The sequence below is a fragment of the Convolutriloba macropyga genome, chromosome 1 (genome assembly GCF_964194025.1).
Source record: "Convolutriloba macropyga chromosome 1, txConMacr16.3, whole genome shotgun sequence".
NCBI classification, from domain to species: domain Eukaryota; kingdom Metazoa; phylum Xenacoelomorpha; order Acoela; family Convolutidae; genus Convolutriloba; species Convolutriloba macropyga.
The window spans coordinates 1565825-1584139 of record NC_134468.1 but is presented as its reverse complement, the minus strand read 5'-3'; the positions used below and the strand labels follow the sequence as shown (position 1 = coordinate 1584139).

General features: G+C 37.1%; 1 protein-coding gene across 2 annotated transcripts in view; it reads right to left on the bottom strand.

The window, feature by feature from the left end:
- LOC142356801 (major vault protein-like) overlaps nucleotides 1–17120 on the bottom strand; it is a 28427-nt gene extending 11307 nt beyond the window's left edge. Inside the window, exons 1-2 of one of the 2 annotated variants that reach the window (XM_075408668.1) lie at nucleotides 16965–17120; nucleotides 16345–16716 (exon numbers count right to left, since the gene is read on the bottom strand). In XM_075408668.1, the coding sequence (XP_075264783.1) occupies nucleotides 16345–16707 (363 nt within the window). In that variant the 5' untranslated portion in view covers nucleotides 16708–16716; nucleotides 16965–17120. Of the gene's footprint in view, nucleotides 1–16344; nucleotides 16717–16786; nucleotides 16921–16964 lie in introns of those variants that run through there. The other variant, XM_075408615.1, reaches the window with a different exon arrangement.
- Nucleotides 17121–18315: the final 1195 nt, after the last annotated feature.

The following is an 18315-nucleotide window of genomic DNA, read 5'->3' as shown; positions in this document are numbered from 1 at the left end:
CATTTATACAGCACTTTTAGTGAAAAAAAGTCTGCATTCGCAGAGCGGAACATTCGGTCACTAAAAAACATTATCTACAAGTACCTTGAAGAAAAGTGGACATACTCCTACATAGATAAACTGGATCAATTTGTGAAAACAATTAATTCACGAGTCAACCGAGTAACCAAACTTGCTCCAAATAAAGTCACTAAAAAGGATGTTCCACGACTTGTCTCGTTGAGCGCTCAAACAATCAAGTTTCAGAGACCCAAATTTTACGTTGGAGTTTTTGTTAGAATTGTCAAAAAAGACGAAGCCTTCAGGAAAGGGTATAAACAATCTTTCACCGACGAAGTTTTTGAAGTAGAAAGCTTAGCAACCTTCAATCCGCCAACGTATTCACTTATTGATGCAAACGGTGAAAAAATTGAAGGTAAATTTTATCAACCAGAGTTACAGCTTGTTCGTGTAGAGAAAAATGAGTGAAAACCGTTTCACGGATGAATTCACTGTGCATGTTATTTCATCTGCTTCAATGGAAATTTTTGACTCTAACACTCTCAGTTCATTTCGACACTTTTTCAATGATGAAATTCAACTCGCTGGTGACTGGAGAGTAGCTCTCAGTGAGATCATTTTCCCCACAAAAATTGAGCATATTGTAAATGGAGACATGGTAGTATATAGCTTAAAAGGGTACGAAGACAGCCAGAAAAGGGCTACCGAAGCCAATGTGATCTCTCGTCCGTATAACGGTGAAAAATTGTCTATCATGACAGGAACTTATAATTCAGTTGTTGACATACTAACTACTATCAAACGAACTGTTGGACTACCAAACTTTTCATTCAGAGAGATCAAGAAAACTGGAAAGTTTGAAATTTTGATGGGTAAAAATGAAGCAATTACTTTTCCCAGTAAAGAAATTCCCAGCATTATTGGTTTTTCGGGCATTCCAGATGGCAGTGGAGTACACATAGGGTACAAAATGAAAAGCGCAACATCAAACAGACTAATGAAAAGTGATGAAACGGCAGCATACTATGGAGAATTTCCCGTTGATCTTTGCTCGGGAAAGCACTTAATTTTTATATATACGAATATTATTGAGTACCAGTACGTCGGTGATACAGAAGCCCCCTTGCTTCGAGTCATTGATTCAAAACAACGTCTGAAAAACGGTAGTGTCTGCGAGCTTGAACCAACTCATCGAATTGTTTTTTCCAATTTAGATTACAAAAAACTCTTATCAAACACCATACAATCAATATCGATTGAGCTTCGCACAGAAACGGGAGAATTGGTTCCCTTTTCGGGAACCGGTAAAGTCATTTTAACTCTTCAGTTCAAAAATTTTTCCAATTAGCATGGACTCTTACTACGCTAACCAAGCAACATCCTTACCACATTTCTCTGGCCACTACCGGCAAAGAGGAAGTGGTTTTGGTGCATTAGCTGCGGGAATTGGGCGGGTCGCTTTGCCCCTAGCTCGACGTTTCATTCTTCCTACTGCAAAACGTATTGGAAAAGAACTTTTAAAGCAAAGTGTTCCAGAGCTGCTAGACGTTGTCAGCAGTAAAAAATCACCCAAACAAGCACTCAAAAATACAATACGCAACACTGTTAAAAAACAAACAGGGGGAGCAAGATTTCGGCAACAAAGAAAAACGATTAGGAGACGCTCAAAAAAATCACCAAGAAAAACATTAACCAAACAAAAGTTGGTCATTTCAAAACAAAAAGTTCCAAAAAGAAGTCGGTCTGATTTCTTTTCTAAAGTTAAATATGATCGCTAACCTGTTACCAAACGAAGCAACCCATAGCTCTTTGGATCTGTTTGAGAAGCCGGCGCTCTTGGTGACTTTCGATGGAAGTTTTTGTCAAAAATTGGGACCTGTTTATAGTCCTGATGGACCCATGTTAGAGTTCGAGGTAACTGGTGACCGTAACAACTTTACAAAAAATTTTTTTGGAAGTCAAATGCAAAATTGTTCAGTCTTCAGGAGCTGATCTCAAATATGACGGGGCAGCTACTGCTGACACTGCTAGAACCGATGCTCCTTATTTTTGCAATAATGTGCTACATTCACTTTTCTCTGACTGCACAGTGTCAGCCAACGGGTTGAAAATCTCTAACGCAAATGGAAATTACGCACACAAGAGTTTTATAGAAACTGAGTTCTCACATAAAAAAGACGCAAAGAACACTTGGTTGGCATGTCAAGGCTATTCTTACGAAGAAGGTCCATCTGCAATAAAAGCAGGTGCAATTGCTCGAAGAAAAAACTCGGTCAGAGAGTCAGCAGAATGCACTTTCTATGGTAAAGTAGCGGTAGACTTTTTCACATGTGATAAACATCTGCTCAGTGGTGTAACTCTTCGTATTGCATTCAGAAGATCTATTGATGATTTTGTTATCGTTTCCGATGATGCTGCAAAACATTACAAGGTGAAAATTGTTGAAGCTAATTTGTACATTCGCAAGATGACATTGAATGACGAGGTCGTGTCTGCCATTGAAAAAACGTTGCTTACTAGCCCTGCTGCCTATCCCTACTTTGAAACTTTGACAAAGACGTTTTTGGCTTCAACTGGTCTGCATAGTTAGAAGCAAGAGGATATTTTTGCACGAGAGCCAATCCGAAGATTAGCCATTTGTCTCAATACAAACGAAGCTTATTTGGGCAACAACATGCAAAATCCATTTCATTTTCAAAAATTTGACTTGGAACAGATATATATTTATCGCAACGGGTTGCCAGTGGCTGATAGCCCAATATCTACAACTGATAACAAACGCCTTTATTTTAATACAATATCGGATTTAGCCTATATTGACAATGGACACGGAATAAGTCTGTCAGACTATCCCAACCATTTTATAATGGTATTTGATCTGACTAGCACCCAACAAGCTTCTCATGATTTTATACACCCGGAGCTAACAAACTGCCCCATATCTATCGAGTTGAAGTTTTCAGCAGCGTTACCGACCAACATTTAAATTTTTAGTATTGGAGAAAAAGCTAGTACAATTTTTGTTGATACTGCGCGACGAGTGTCAAAAAATCATATTCTAACAAACTGATGATGGACGAAGATGATATTAATGGTTTAACTCAGAGATGTCAAAAACAAAAGCACAAATTTCGAGGTGTATTTGCAGCAGACAATTTTCCTTCAAAATTGAAATCAAATACTTTTTTAATAGTAAATGCGTCAAAATCTCAAAGTCCTGGCACGCACTGGCTCCTCATTTGTAAAAAAAGCAACCATCTTCTGTTTGCTGATCCCCTTGGACGATCCTTGTCTTCTTACAAGAATATTTATCAACGACTTGCAAAAAATAATGTACAGTTTCACCAATTACTTGAAAACCAACCAATTCAAGGTCAAAACTCAGAATTGTGTGGACTCTTTTGTATTTTTATTGCTCATTTAATATTTGATGATAGACAAATTGTAAATTGTAGTGATTTTCAATTGATTCGCTTTGCTCTTCACATGATGCTCTAACAAAACTAATATTGTGAAATAAATTTTTTTTTAAAACTGAATTTTTTCTTCATATACAAGACGAACAAATAGTAAATCAGAATCAAGGTTTAGTTTTCCAAAACCACTCATAAATATATCCATAATCTGACAAAAAGCACCAGAATGAGGACCACTCAAAATTGATTCCACTCTTTTTAAAGTTTCACTACTAAATTGATCAGTTTGAGTTTTCGAAAAAATTGTAGAACATACAAAATTGTGAATTGTTTTCTGTGGTACAATTGATGTAGATCTTGCCAATGTTTTTGAGATTCCGCTAGTGACCGCTGTAGATTTTGATAGTTTGGTTGCCGCTGTTGCCAAGGGTGGAAGTCGCTTGCGTACATTTGCTGTATCCATTTTCTCTCCAGATTTGTTATTAAAGTCAACGGCAAGCTGTAATTTTGAAAATGTATCTCCTTTAAATTCCAGACTCGTTGAGGTTGAAAATAAGTGTCTGAAGGTAGTGAAGAGACAGGGAACTGCAAAAATTTTGATTGGCTTCATGGTCTCAACATCGATTGCACTCTCAATCAGAACGTGAAAATGGTTAGTTGGTAACTGACAAAATTCAGACTCAAAATGAGGACACACAGCATGGTTATTCGAGGCTGTTAAGTTTGGCTTTTCATCAGCAATTAAAAACTTGAACTGCTTTTGAAATTGTTTGAAATAGTTGGGAGATCGCTCAAACATTGCTTCCACCATCTCTACTACACTGATCAAATTTCTGCTTCTTTGCTGGGGGTGGTTTTGAATCTTGCGTTGCAGCAGCTTCACGTATTTTTTCTGCTTTTTTGACTAAATTTCCAAACTCTTCTAGAGTCAGAGAAATTCTCTGTTCAAACTCGTAATCCTCGGCCGCTTTCTTGAACAACTTTAGAAACACATATGTTCCGGTTCTCTCGTACGTTTTTAAAGTTGCCCTGACCAAACGCTTTTCTGTTTGGGAAATGTCGAAATAGCAATCTCCAAACTGTGTGTCTTTTGAGGAAGTAAAAGGCATGGTAGGCAACTTGTTTGATCACTTTCAGTCAACATAATGTAAATAACTACGAAATTAAGAGGCGCGGCAAGTTGGGATCAAACCAGTGTCGTCATATTTTTAATTAAATCCAAGTGATTGGTAAATACAATCTCAAGTACGCCCCACGGCGTACTTGAGACTGTTCATTTTAGACTTTTATACGTATGTGACCTTAGATAATAGTTAATTAAAACCATACCTCTATAAACTACCAGAACCTACTTGCGAACAAAGACAACAAGTACATGTGTTTTGTATATAAAACAATAAATTTATCAACACAACTCCACACTTCTGTGTGGGAGAGAGTTAAACATTAATAGTGTAGGGACCCATATATATTACAAGTTGATTTAGAACAGATGTGACCCTAGATAGTATAGTGTAGAGACCACACACAATTTACATAAAACCAATACAAAACAGATGTGACCCCAAATTCCTCTGTAAAGGAACCAAAGTGCGGCTAGCCACATGCTATATACAATATATTATGCAACTAGGTGTGTCCATGCTCCAATCATTTGTTTGGTCTTATAAAAGACGAACCTTGCGAAACACATGTTGGGAAAGAATTTTGTACTTGTGTTCATTTTTAGATAATAGTTAATTAAAACCATACCTCTATAAACCACCAGAACCTACTTGCGAACAAAGATAACAAGTACATGTGTTTTGTATAGAAAGCAATAAATTTATCACCACAACCCACACTTCTGTGTGGGAGATAGTTAACCATTAATAGTGTAGGCACCCATGTATTTTACATACAAGTTGATTTAGAACAGATGTGACCCTAGATAGTATAGTGCAGAGACCACACACAATTTACATAAAACCAATACAAAACAGATGTGACCCCAAATTCCTCTGTAAAGGAACAACAGTGTGGCTAACCACATGTTATATACAATATATTAGGCAACTAGGTGTGATTATGCTCCAATCATTTGTTTGGCCTTAGATAAGGCGAACCTTGCGAAACACATGCTGGGAAAGAATTTTGTACTTGTGTTCATTTCTTTCTTTTGCTCTTACTTAACAGTTAACTATTGAATCGAACTTGAACATGAAAACAATGTCCGTGAAAATTCTTTCGGAGTCTGCTATCTCTTTTGAGAGAACTCTTGTTTACCAAACCGTGTTTGAAAAATTTGTCGTTCTGATACAAGAAAAGAAAAAACGATTTGTGGTACACATACCAGCATTGTTTGATACCGAAGCTATTTATTAACGCTATTGCTGCCCTACCGGAAAAAACGGAGCCGGCTGAATCCAGTGTTATTACTTCTGGAGGACACTTACCACCAAAAACTATACCACAAATGCATTCGACTGAAGAAACTTTGCCGGAGGAAGTGAGACGTATCTTGTACAGATACGACTGCGATTGTGTGCCCTTATTCGAGAATCAACTCGGTACATATCAAGCCTACGAAAATTTGGGTGATATGTGGGGTGTCAAATCATCACCATCCTCACCGGACAGTCAGCCACCGAGTGTTTCAGTCAGTGTTCCAACAACTCCTGCTGTGGATCCAAGCCCAACTTTTACTCCAACCCCAAGTCCGTCACTCTTTGAGGATTTCCAGAGGAAGAACAAGATCTCTGACAATTTTGCAAGTCAGTTTGATGTCAACATTTTATCTTGTTCAAACTTTCAGACACCACAACCCCAAACAAATTCAGCCGATGTCAAGACACCCAATTGCTCGGAAACTCCAGTAGTGTGCGCAGCACCAAAAAAACGAAAACAAGAAGACTCTCTAATGGACTTTTTTGACCTCTAACAACTTATTTAATATTGAATTGTTTTTCCTTTGCACTTTGGTGTGTTGTGTTACTATCTTTTGTGAATAGCTCGCTAATTGACACTCTTCTTTTAATGTTTTTACATAGCTAGCGACTTTAGAATCAGAATTTTACAAAAATGGACATGTTCAAACATGTTCACAAAAACAGTACTGTTTAGTGAGACAAAGTTGGGAGAAAAATTCCAAAATGGACATGTTCAAACGTGTTCGAATATATAGCAGGAAGCAAACAAGCTTCTGATTGGTTGAGAGAAAATTTGTTGAGAAAGCTATTGAAATGTAAAATTAGGTTTGAACAAAAGCTTCAAAAAATGCATAAAGTCCTTATCAAACAAAAACTTCATTCTTCGTATGCTGATATAATCGTTCTTCGTATGCTGATATAATATCAGCGCTCCTGTTGGGTTTTCAGCAAAAAGGAGAAAAGAAAGGATTTTTTTTTAAAATGAGATTTTTCCGGTTTTTTTGCTGAATAAATTTTTTTCGACGGAACGAAAACTCAAAACCTGAACGCCATTACCAACTGTTTTTTGTGCGCTACCGATATGAATAAAAAAATTGACCACATTTCTTCTAAAAAAGTTGAAAAAAAACGAAAAAAAAATTTTTTTTTTGTTTTTCATGGTGACCTTTGACCCCAAAAAAGTCGGCTCCAACAGATAGTTGGGTTGAAACTGACTATTGGGTTGACACTATCAGACACTGTACTACAAAAAAGCTCATAACGCTCGTCAAAATAAACTCAATCCTTCATGAGATAATTAACCATTAATTAACAGCTAATTAGCAACTAATTAGTCTAATTAGTAATTAACGAAAAAAAAATTCCCATTTTTTTAAACGGATTTGCAATCAGTGGTACATGCTTGTCACTTTTGGTCCTAAGGGTCAGGGTCGAAAAACGGCTCCTTCACCGATTTTCAAAACATCTGGACATTAACGTCTCATTAACATCTGGCATTAAGTAGCAATTGAAGTACCCGAAATAATAATGATACACCAGGTTTTTTCTAAAAAACCGATTTTTTGGGGACTGGAGACAAAATCATCTCATAACAGCTGTCATCGAAAAATGCTTGCAACAGGGGGCTTGTCATTGGCTGTCATGTGATGACATTGATTGATCATGATTGACAGAAAATCTAACTTTTCTTCCTGATAAAGATGAGGGATTTTTTCTTGTCGGTTCCTGCGTTTTAGTGCCCGGGGAGCATTTTTGGTTATGATGACCAACATCGTCAGACGCACCCATCGGCATCTACAGTAAAAAAAACTACAAAAATCGCTTTTTTTGCAACATTAAGCGAAAAAAATTGAACATTTCATTTGCTTTTAGTAGATTTTTTAGCTGTTCAAACACCGTGACAGTAATAAAACTGTGCATGATAACCGTCCAAAGCATCCCTTGTACTTAAAATTTAACAAACTGTACAAGAAAGCGATGTTTTTGCAATATTATTCAAAAATTCTATGGAAATCAAAACTTTCTTTTTATGTAGGCTACTTGAGTGTAATATTACATCTAACGGATTCAAACACAAATGTTTCCTCTACCCTTATGTCATTGGAGCATATTATCTATGAAAATGAAGAAAAAAGATTAAAATATTTGATTGAAAGATCATTGAAAATTCATAAAATTTTACTTTGACTAAACCTAAAAGTTAGCAAATCAAAAAATTGCAATTGATATGCTTTCTTACATCACATATAACTAATAACTAAAAGGAACTACCCCTGGTTTTTAAAAAATCTTTTTATATATTGTACTAATAATTCGAAAATAACAAACAAGTTTTATCATGTCAGTGTTGTTCAGTGAGAAACGTAAAGTCAAGCGCTACTTTACGTTCAACGCAACTTGATATGTTCATAGTAGTTGACTAAAGCGGGGACGCGCTCTTATTATCCAATCAAATTCGAAAATTTTGAAAGTTTGAACTGCGCGCGTCTTATATGAACCTCGTGTCGAAGAGAAATAAATTCGCCATTCGAAGTTGAGTTACATGTTTACGAAAGTTGTCATTATCTCTGTTAACTTTTGAATCTTGAATTTTTCAACTTTGGTTTTCAATTGCAAATATTGTTCGGCAACTTTTGCAAACAGAGGAAATCAATCTCGCCATGAGCATCGCTACCATCCCGACGAAGTAGGTTTACCAGTCTTTACCTGTTGTATTTGTATATTCACTTGTAGAAAACTTTCTGAACTGGAACAACACATGAGGACTTGTCATCAAAAATTTACAAATTGTTGTCGGTCCTGCTATATGGGCTTTAACGACACCAGATTATTTGCTCAGCATATGAGTTCTTTGCATTCTTTACCTGTCTTTGGCGATCAATTCCAACCAACTCAAGCGCCGGCCGAAACTGCCTTTAATGGTACCCTTCAGAGCTACTATCTGCCGCCATCACCAACCCAAGCCAACACAGACCTTGCTCAGTTCATGCTCCAGCATAAACCACAAATCGATTCGCTTATAGAACAAAAACTCTCACAAGGATCACAAAAAGTTCAATTTAGTGCTCATCTTTAACTCCGAAAGCCGAGTCAAAACGAAGATCAGGAAGATGAGCTTATTGAAATTTATGCAAATTCGCTCATGACACCGGTGTATAGTCAGGGAATTAGCAGTAAGACCTTCTGGACTATGGTCGAGAAGATGATGATAGTGCTTACGACATTTGCCTCTAATGGTAGTGGTTGGGTGCTTGAGAAAGTTATCAAAATAATTGTGAACTTTGCCCATTACCGACCTATAACTGGCTCGTCTTACAGATTGCGTTACCATCAAAGTTACAAAATTGCCGCGGTTTACTTAATATTCGTAACCATGAGGACGCAAATTGCTTCCTTTACTGCTATATTGCTGCATATCATATGCACAACAATATTAGCTTAGATCGACCAGGAAGGAACTACAACACAGACAAAACTTCACCCGAAACGTACAAGCAAGCCAACCTTCATCAACCAACTGGACACTTCGATATGCCCATGGGGCTAGAAGACATCAATCAGTTCGAAAATCTAAATGAAGTTCGAATCAACGCTTTTGGTTATGATGGTAGAGACTTATTTCCACTCAGAGTGTCAAAGTTTGTCTCAAACTTCACAATGGATCTTTTGCTTTTATACGAAGCAGACTGTTACCATTATGTGTTGATTACCAACTTGGTTAAGGTAGTCTGTCAACTCCGAAATACCAAATTTCGCTTTGCGTTTCATATTTAACGGAATTGTTTCTGGCTGTGTGAAGAAGGCCTTGCAAAGCTTACCGCACATATGGAAACCTGCTGTGAAAATGCGCCGGCTGTTGTTCGATTACCAGCTCCGGGAAAAAATTTCTATAAATTCAAAAACTTGGCCGCTACCTGGTTTGTTCCATTAGTCATTTACTTTGACTTCGAATCCTTCTTGTATCCAGTAGCAGGATGCACGCCCCACGGGAACAACTCATAAACAAGAGTTATTGAAAAACACGAGACCTGTGGGCTTTCACTTGCGGTAATTGATCACTACTAAACAAAACCCATCTTCTTCCACGTGGACAGCTCTGAAGATTGCATTACTAAATTTGTAAACATGTTACACACACTAGCCAAGGATATATACAAGCGCAAACGAGCTTTTCCTTTCTTCAGAGGTGACCGTAGCCAGTATCCGAAAAGTGCAGCTAGCGAATGTTGGATATGTGACGAAGCCTTTGACGATAATGATGAACAATCATCAATTGATCTGGATCACTGCCACTACAGCGGACAATTTCTTGGCGGGCTCATGAAAAATGCAATCGAGCACGAAGGAACGTCAACTTTACCCCTGTGGTGGGTCATAATATACAAAATTATGACCTTCATCACATTTGTTTAGCCCTCCAATCTTGTGAGCCAACGACCATTGTAAGTGTAATTCCATCTACTGATGAAAAATACATTTCCATGAATTTTGGAGTACTCGTGGAGACCATAACCCTAGATGATGGAAAAGTGATCAAAAAGTATGAAAATCTGAGGTTCATTGATTCATTCAAAATGATGAATTCGTCTCTAGAAAAGTTGGTTGACATTTTACCAAGAGATAGTTTTGGAATACTTGCTTCTGTCTTTCCTAACCTATCCTCAACAGAATTGAAGCTCCTGCAGCAAAAAGGATATTACCCCTATTCATATGTAAGCGGTCGAGAAAAGTTCAGCGAAAAATCCTTACCGCCTCTTAATGAATGGCGTAACACTTTAGAAGGAAACGCAGTAACAATAACTCAAGAAAACTTGAACCACGCCAAGACGATGTGGAACACTCTGAATTGCCAAACTCTACAAGACTACCACGATGCATACCTGAAAACCGATTGCGCTCTTCTCGCATGCGTTTGTGAATTCCACAGAGAGCTCAGTTTCTCCACCTACAAACTCGATTGCATGCACTTTTACACACTGCCAAATATGGCTAAGGAAGCATTCTTGAGAATATGCAAGGCGGAGGTCAAATTGCTTACAGAACGCGAGCACCTCGATATGATAGAAGGAGCAGTACGTGCGGGAGTATGTTCAGTCTACGAGATGAGAAAGTTTACAGCAAATAATGAATATTTACCAGATTACGACTCTTCACAACCCTCGACATTTGGCTTCTGCGTGGACGCCAATAACCTATACGGTGGCGTCAAGCAAAATGAAAAACTCCCTCAGTCAGATTTTACGCTTAACTCTGATATTACACTGGCTGAGATACTAAACTGTCCTGATGATAACCCTGTCGGTTACTTCGTGGAAGTCGACTTGCATTATCCAGCAAGTCTACACGATTACCATCAGGACTTCCCCCTCGCACCATCGAAAAATATTGTTGAGGATGACTGGCTCAGTGACTACCAAGTGAATTTGCGAGAGAGTCATAACTTACCCCCCTCAAAAGTTCCAAAACTGTTGCAGACTTTCTTCGACAAAGACCATTATGTGCTGCATTACAAGCTGTTGAAACTGTATGTTAACTTGGGATTAGTCGTGAGGAAAATGCATCGTGTGCTACAGTTTACTCAAAACAATTGGTTAACACCCTATATAACCCTGAACAGTGAGAAGAGACAAGCGGCTTCGAATAAATTTGAGGAGAGTTTCTATAAACTAATGAACAACGCCGTTTATGGGAAAAACTGCGAATCGAAACGTCGACGGATGAAAATCGAGCTTACGAGAGACGCAAGACGAACCCTAACCATAGTAAGCAAGTTTGAGTTTGAAAAATTCAAAGTGTTTGGCGAGAACATGGCAGCTCTCTCCTCCCGCCCAAGAAAGATCTATTGGGATACACCAACTATAGTAGGGGCCACAAAACTTGATCTAGCGAAATACTACATGTATCAGTTTCACTATGGAACAATGCGATCTTCATTTGACTGTCGATTACTTTATAGTGATACTGATAGCTTGCTATACCGGATCAATTGTGAAGATCTCTACCGTGAACTGAAGGAGAGCAATGTTCTTGATCAATTCGACTTCTCAAATTACCCAGAAGATCACGAACTCTACAGCGAGGAAAATAAGCGCGTCGTCTTAAAATTCAAAGACGAATTTGATGGTGATTATATAAAAGAGTTTATATGCCTGAAGCCAAAGCTGTACAGCATTACTTCCACTAGTGAGTATTTTACGTTTAATGATTCAAGAAAAAACTAACAAAGTACCAACTAACCTTGTATGATTGTCATAATTTGACTGCTTTTTTCTGTTCATAGGTAATCGAAAAATGTCCGCCAAAGGAATAACAAGAGCAGCCCAAAATTTGCTTCGACATGCAGACTACAATAATACACTTGTGACTGGTAGTACACTGCGCGCTGAAAACACAAGGATTGTTTCGGAAAAGCATGTTCTACAAACGGTTTCAACGAATAAAATATGTCTCTCTGCTTTTGATAATAAACGCCACATTTTGAACGAGGGAATTAAAACACTACCATTCGGCCACTATAAAACTGATCATTGCCGAGTCGAAGATTTTTCTTGGGATAGCGATGAAGTAGAGTGGGACTACGAAAATGTAGAAAATTATGCTCACCTTCTCCTAGATTCGAGTCCAAACTGGGACCATAATAAAAGTTTTGTTGTACCGGATACAACAATAAGTGAAAGCCCGGAAGAATGGGAAACACCTGACCCGGGATTTGCAATGACAAGTATTATTAACGAGGACGATATTGATAGCGATGATATCGTAGATTTCGATGCTACCACCAGCTCCAGCTCTTCCTCCCCTAACCCATTCATTAATTATGAAGCTAATGAGTGCAGTGAAAGTAGTAGTAGCGATTATGAAGAAGAACCAGCATTTAAAGTTGCACGCAGACAATAAACTTATTGTACTTAACTACGTAAATTGCGCCTTTTGAATTCCTAACCGTGCAAATTTTGTGTTTATGAGTGCTAAAATACGTTTCAATAAATTGTTCACTTGCAGCTCTTATCTGAACCGAAATTTAGAACAAAGTTGACTGTTTGACCGAAAACAAGTTTGCCGCCTTGGAAATAGTCACATCCGGTAAAGATTGAAAGTTAATCCCTTTCCGTCTAGGATAACCCCCTATTATTCCATGTTTAAGTATCGTAGGATAACACCCCCCCCCCCCTCTCTTGAGACAGTATTTACTTACTACTAACATATCCTTTAAAACTGACGCCAATTAAACTGACGTAATTGAAGACAGCTGCAAAATGTAAATGAGAGAAATTTAAATCATGCATAAATCGAGAAGCCATCGTGAAAATCTCTGAAAAGAAGGCAAATCCACCAGACACTTGGACAAAGTTATAAACATAGCTGGCAGATTGCCAGAAAATAGCCGCAATAGATTCGTAGATCGGCAGTCTAAAAAAACAGTAAAAAAGACAGACCAAAAAAATTCGTCTTTTCATTGAAGGCTGATCTGTTATATTTTGATTAAAAATCTGTAAAGTTATTGCTGCCTCTATTAGCTGATCTCAAATAACCTTCATTTAGAGTGACACACACCCATTTGACCTCATCTCTTTGAATTAAAGTAAATAAAAGTCAATTTCAAAGTGAGGAAGTCATTTTTGAGAGTGAGGTTAGTCAAGTGTGACCAAAAATTTTCTCACGCGAATGAACAAAAGAACTCGCTCCACTAAGAGCGAAAAATGACGTCACACATGCAATTCAGTTGAAATTGCATGAACGAATGAACAAAAAGTGGCTGTGACGTCATATGGTCGTAACAAAAATCATGACGACGAAATAAAAAAAAACATAGCGGGACACGTCCTGACCTACAATTCAAAGAATTTTCATTGACTAAACAAAAAATAGACCTAGAACGGACTATGAGTGAATTGGGAAAGCCATTTCTAAAAAAAATCAGATAAATAAAAAAAACAGAAAATCTATGTAAAAATGCCGCGTGAGAACAAAATATCATTAGCGAGAAATGAAAATTTGGTTCAAACAAAACACTAGGTCTAGCATGACCTATGAATGGATTGGGAAAACCATTTAGAAAAAAAATTGATCCAAAAAATTGAATAAACAGTAAAAAATCAAAGTGAAATTGCCGCATGTCAACAAAAAACCACTACCAATAAAGCGAATTTTTGTTCTAACACCGTATTCTCAGTATCTACTATAAAAGTAGAGAAAAAAATTTACGCCGCAAAGCCACTCGCCTTTTCGCTCTATTTCCTGTTTCGTCGTGACCAAAATCACTACTCCAATTTGAGTTAAAAGATCATGAAAATGTGTGAACAGATCTTAAAAAAGACAGCGCCTAAATAATAGCCATATGAGAGGCTGCCTTCGGCTATTAATCGTTAAACATTTTCACGGAAAAATATTTTTTGTTCACAATTAATTAGTTAATCCAATTGCTTGACGACCCCTGCGTGTATGATAAAAATTTACGATCGGTTCAGAGACTTTATTATGATCAGGTAGCACAGATCCGTGTCAGAACTGAAAACATACCCGGCAGATTGCCGGAAAATAGCCGCCGTTGATTCTAATAATCATGATTGGGATTGAAAGAATAGAAGATATTGAAAAAAAAACATTTTTGGACAAAAACATTTTTTAAGTCCGATTTATTTTGATGGCATTTTGTAGTTGAACATAACGTACTTCTGTTTCCTAGAGAAGGTACAGGGGCTACTATCAATACCAATAAGCATTAGAGATGGTAACTAAGACTTATAGGAACGACGTTCAAATAGCGGGCATCTAAAATTGGGCTTTATGGGTTTATCCCTTTTCTATTTCTGACTTTGCTATTTTTTATACTGACTCTGTTCATTTTGAATTGCTTTGCTGAGCAACTGATGTTCAAAATCACTTTTAGCAGAATGAGAGAAGAGAGAAACTAGCCTAGAGAAGTCAAAAAGATATCACGCAAAATGGTCCAGTCTGAAATCGGTCCAGTATTATATCTGCAATAACTGAAAGAAATTCATTGGCCCTTGTAGATCGATTAACTCGAAAATGACCGAAAAATTCAAAAAAAGAAATCAATTGCAAATTTTAGTGAAATGTTACGGAAAATCGTGATATTAAAATCTTCAAAATCTTTTCTGTGTACCTAGAGGCTATTAGTTGCCATCCCGTAACCCAAATCCAAGCCCTCAAAAATTCATGGGCTCAAAGACCAATAGGCAATAATTTTTAGAAAAAATTTCAAATTTCAAAAAATAGAAAATCTTTCAAAAAAAACGTAGAAAACCTTTTACTTGCCCCCTAGCAACTATTTAATAGCATACTATCAAACCCTGGATGAGGTTAGCTGGCTACTGAGGTGAGAAAAACTGACAAAAAGATAAATGTTTTGGAAAAACTTTAAAAAATTGCAAATTTTATCAAGAAATTTCTAACATTCGAAAGGTTAAATTGTTGAAAACAAATCCATTGAAACTAACAACCATGCAGTAACTTTCATCAGACAATGGAATAGGTTTTTTTGGTACTTGAGAATGGAAAAATACGAAAAACTGACAAAAACTTTAGAAAACCTTGAAAAAAATTACAAATTTTATCAAAAATGTGCTAAAATTTGAGACATTAAAATGTTGAAAACCAATCCGTTGTTACTAGAAACTATGCAGTGTCCTATTATCGAACCTCAACGGAGATTCCATGGCCCCTGAAGCTGGAAAAACTCAAAAAATGACAAAAATTTTCAAAAAAACTTAAAAAAATTGCAAAAATTAGTATCATTTTGCGTGTTTGTGTTTGTAATACCAAAACATATAGCTCATAAAAAGTAAATTTGTCTCGAAAAAGGCCTTCGTCAACATTTAAAAACTTCAATCTAATACTAATCAAACAAAAAACTTAAAAAAATCACAAAAAACTTGAAAAATTGCAGCATTTTGAGCCCAAAAACTACTAAAAACGACCTTTTAACCTTCAATTAAGGCCATCCCAGCAGCTGTACCACTCTAAGCACTTGAATGACTACTAAAGCCCTCTTTGGGCCTCCAATGAAACTTAATGCCCGCTGGGCTTTACCTGTTTATCCCGTTTTGAAAGATCAAAGTCATTGAAAAATGTGTGAACACATCTTAAAAAAAAACACAGCGCCCCAATACAATTCAAATTCTTTGAATTGTAAAAAACCAAGAGAAGGCCAATAGTAGCCCCAGCTATCGCTGTGCGGCTATTAAAAACACCGATTGCTTTGGTTAAATTCGTTGAAGAGCAATTATGACAAAGCTTCCCAGCTACTTTCCATCTAAAATTTTCTATTATCATTTTAAGTTGAGAGTGGCGGGGATAGAGGGGGAAAGAAAACCTCCCATTCATGATTTTAACTTGACGTAGAGAGGGTTCAACATTTTATTTTTGCATATTGCGATTCTTTCGGATCTGTTCTGTTTCTGCCAACCAAGCTGAGGGGGGGGGGATAGATCCACTCTTTCTTAGCATTCAACTTATAATACAAACAGTTTATCAGCAGTTAAACAAATTAGACTGACCTCCAAATCGGCGTGCATGAGCCTGACTTGGCCTGAGGGGTCCACCTGTACCTCACCCTCGTCATTCTTTACAACCGGGTTCTCAATCACACAGTAATGCCTCGGGGGCACCACGATCATCTTGCTAGGCCCAGAGACAACCCTCTCATTGTCCTGTCTGATGTAGGTCTGGGGTCCGACCTCAACTCTGGTCACGTTCCTGTTCTGGTCCAAGACATGGAGGAAGTAGTAGGGTGGGATGCGGAAGATGGTTTCTTCTGAATTGGCTGGCATCCTTTCTGGAATCACCGAAGAACTGGAACTGAGAGATTGTGATATTTCTGGTTGTTTCTGTTTGGATCGCCTTTCACGGCTGCTGGACATACAAGAGGTCTGAAATACGAAACGGCTAAAGGACAATCTGATGAATGATATTGAATTGTTTGAATATCAAATTGGACACCTTCTTCATTGTTGCAATTGGTCCACAATTGAGTGGAACAATTCAAGTAAACAAGTTCGTTCATTAATTGTCACAGCTAACTTCCTGTGTAAAGCTACATGTTATAGAGGTCAATAAAATCTTACCAAATTCAGTTTAGAAAAAACACAAGTCAAAATTCGAACAATTATTTACTTACCAAGCACTCGATATTTGGCAACAAAATTGAATATATGCTACTATCAGAAAACGTTCAACTATTCTGTAAAGATGGTAACTCTACGCCTGTTCGGTATTTTAATGTTTTAATCCCTCAGAACCACACACAAGCTTTCAGTGCTATTTATGAGACAATCGTCATATTTACGTCACAAATAACACACCGTCAGCAGCGTCAGTGTTCACCATTTGCATTGTGGCCTTACGGACAAAATATCGAATTCAGTTAAGCAAACGCAAAATGCAGTAAATATTTTCCACTGCATGTTCGTTTCGTTAATAATACAGAACTTAACTACATGCAAAAAAGCACGTGTACTAATAAAGAGCAAATACAATATTTTGAGCGAAAAAATTTATTTCAAACGTGTTGAGAATACTACGGTGTCACTGCCAAGGAATAACCTTCCTTTTCCTATTAATATTTTTAAAGGGTTGTATAATTTGATCAACTCAACCACGGCCGTTTTGCTCAACCCTTTACGTAATGATTGACAAAAAGTGAATTACGCCATAACTACCCAATTCAGCGGAGAATTCAACCCAATCGTAAAAGTCCATGTCCTGCTTCTTAAAGCATAAAACAATCAAATATAAACGAAAGACAAAATTTTCTCGACTTCGTTAAAACTAAAAGCAAAAGACAAGAAAACTTACCTGTTAAGAAGTATATGCAAGAATTTAACAAACTCACACAGTCACCTATTTCGCTTTATTAACTAATGAAGACATCATTTAATTCTGAACTGGTTTGACTCACGAATCAGTAGAAAGACAACAAAGCGGCTCGGTAATGTGCGATGGCACATAAGGTTCCGACCCCGCCCATCCACAATTTTGGCATAATTGTCTACCAAATGAGGAACAGATGGAAAAAAACCCAAAAATTATTTTTTGCGAATCCCAAAAAAGCCCAAGCCTTTTTCAAAAAACTCTGTATGAACGATAAGATAGCCTCCAAAGCAAATAACTCAGTGGAGAAAAAATTTATGCATTAGATTGCTGTAATATGTCATTATTAAGAAAGCGAGTCAAGACGAACAGCCAAATCAAACAACAACAAACATTAATTACATCAAAAAAATTATGTCCCTCTTAAAAACTAAATTTAATAACAAAGTCAACATACCGTCAGATAAACCTAAAACTAAACAAAAATAACTTATAATTCACCAGAAAACATATGCGACCAGTCCATAAAAAGGTTTGGTAACAATTATACAAAAAAGAACAAAAACAGTAAAATAAAAAAATTAACTTATTTTTTTGAAACAGTTAACTTCAAAGTAATAAATACCATTAGGAATCAATTAATATTACCACAAATTTAC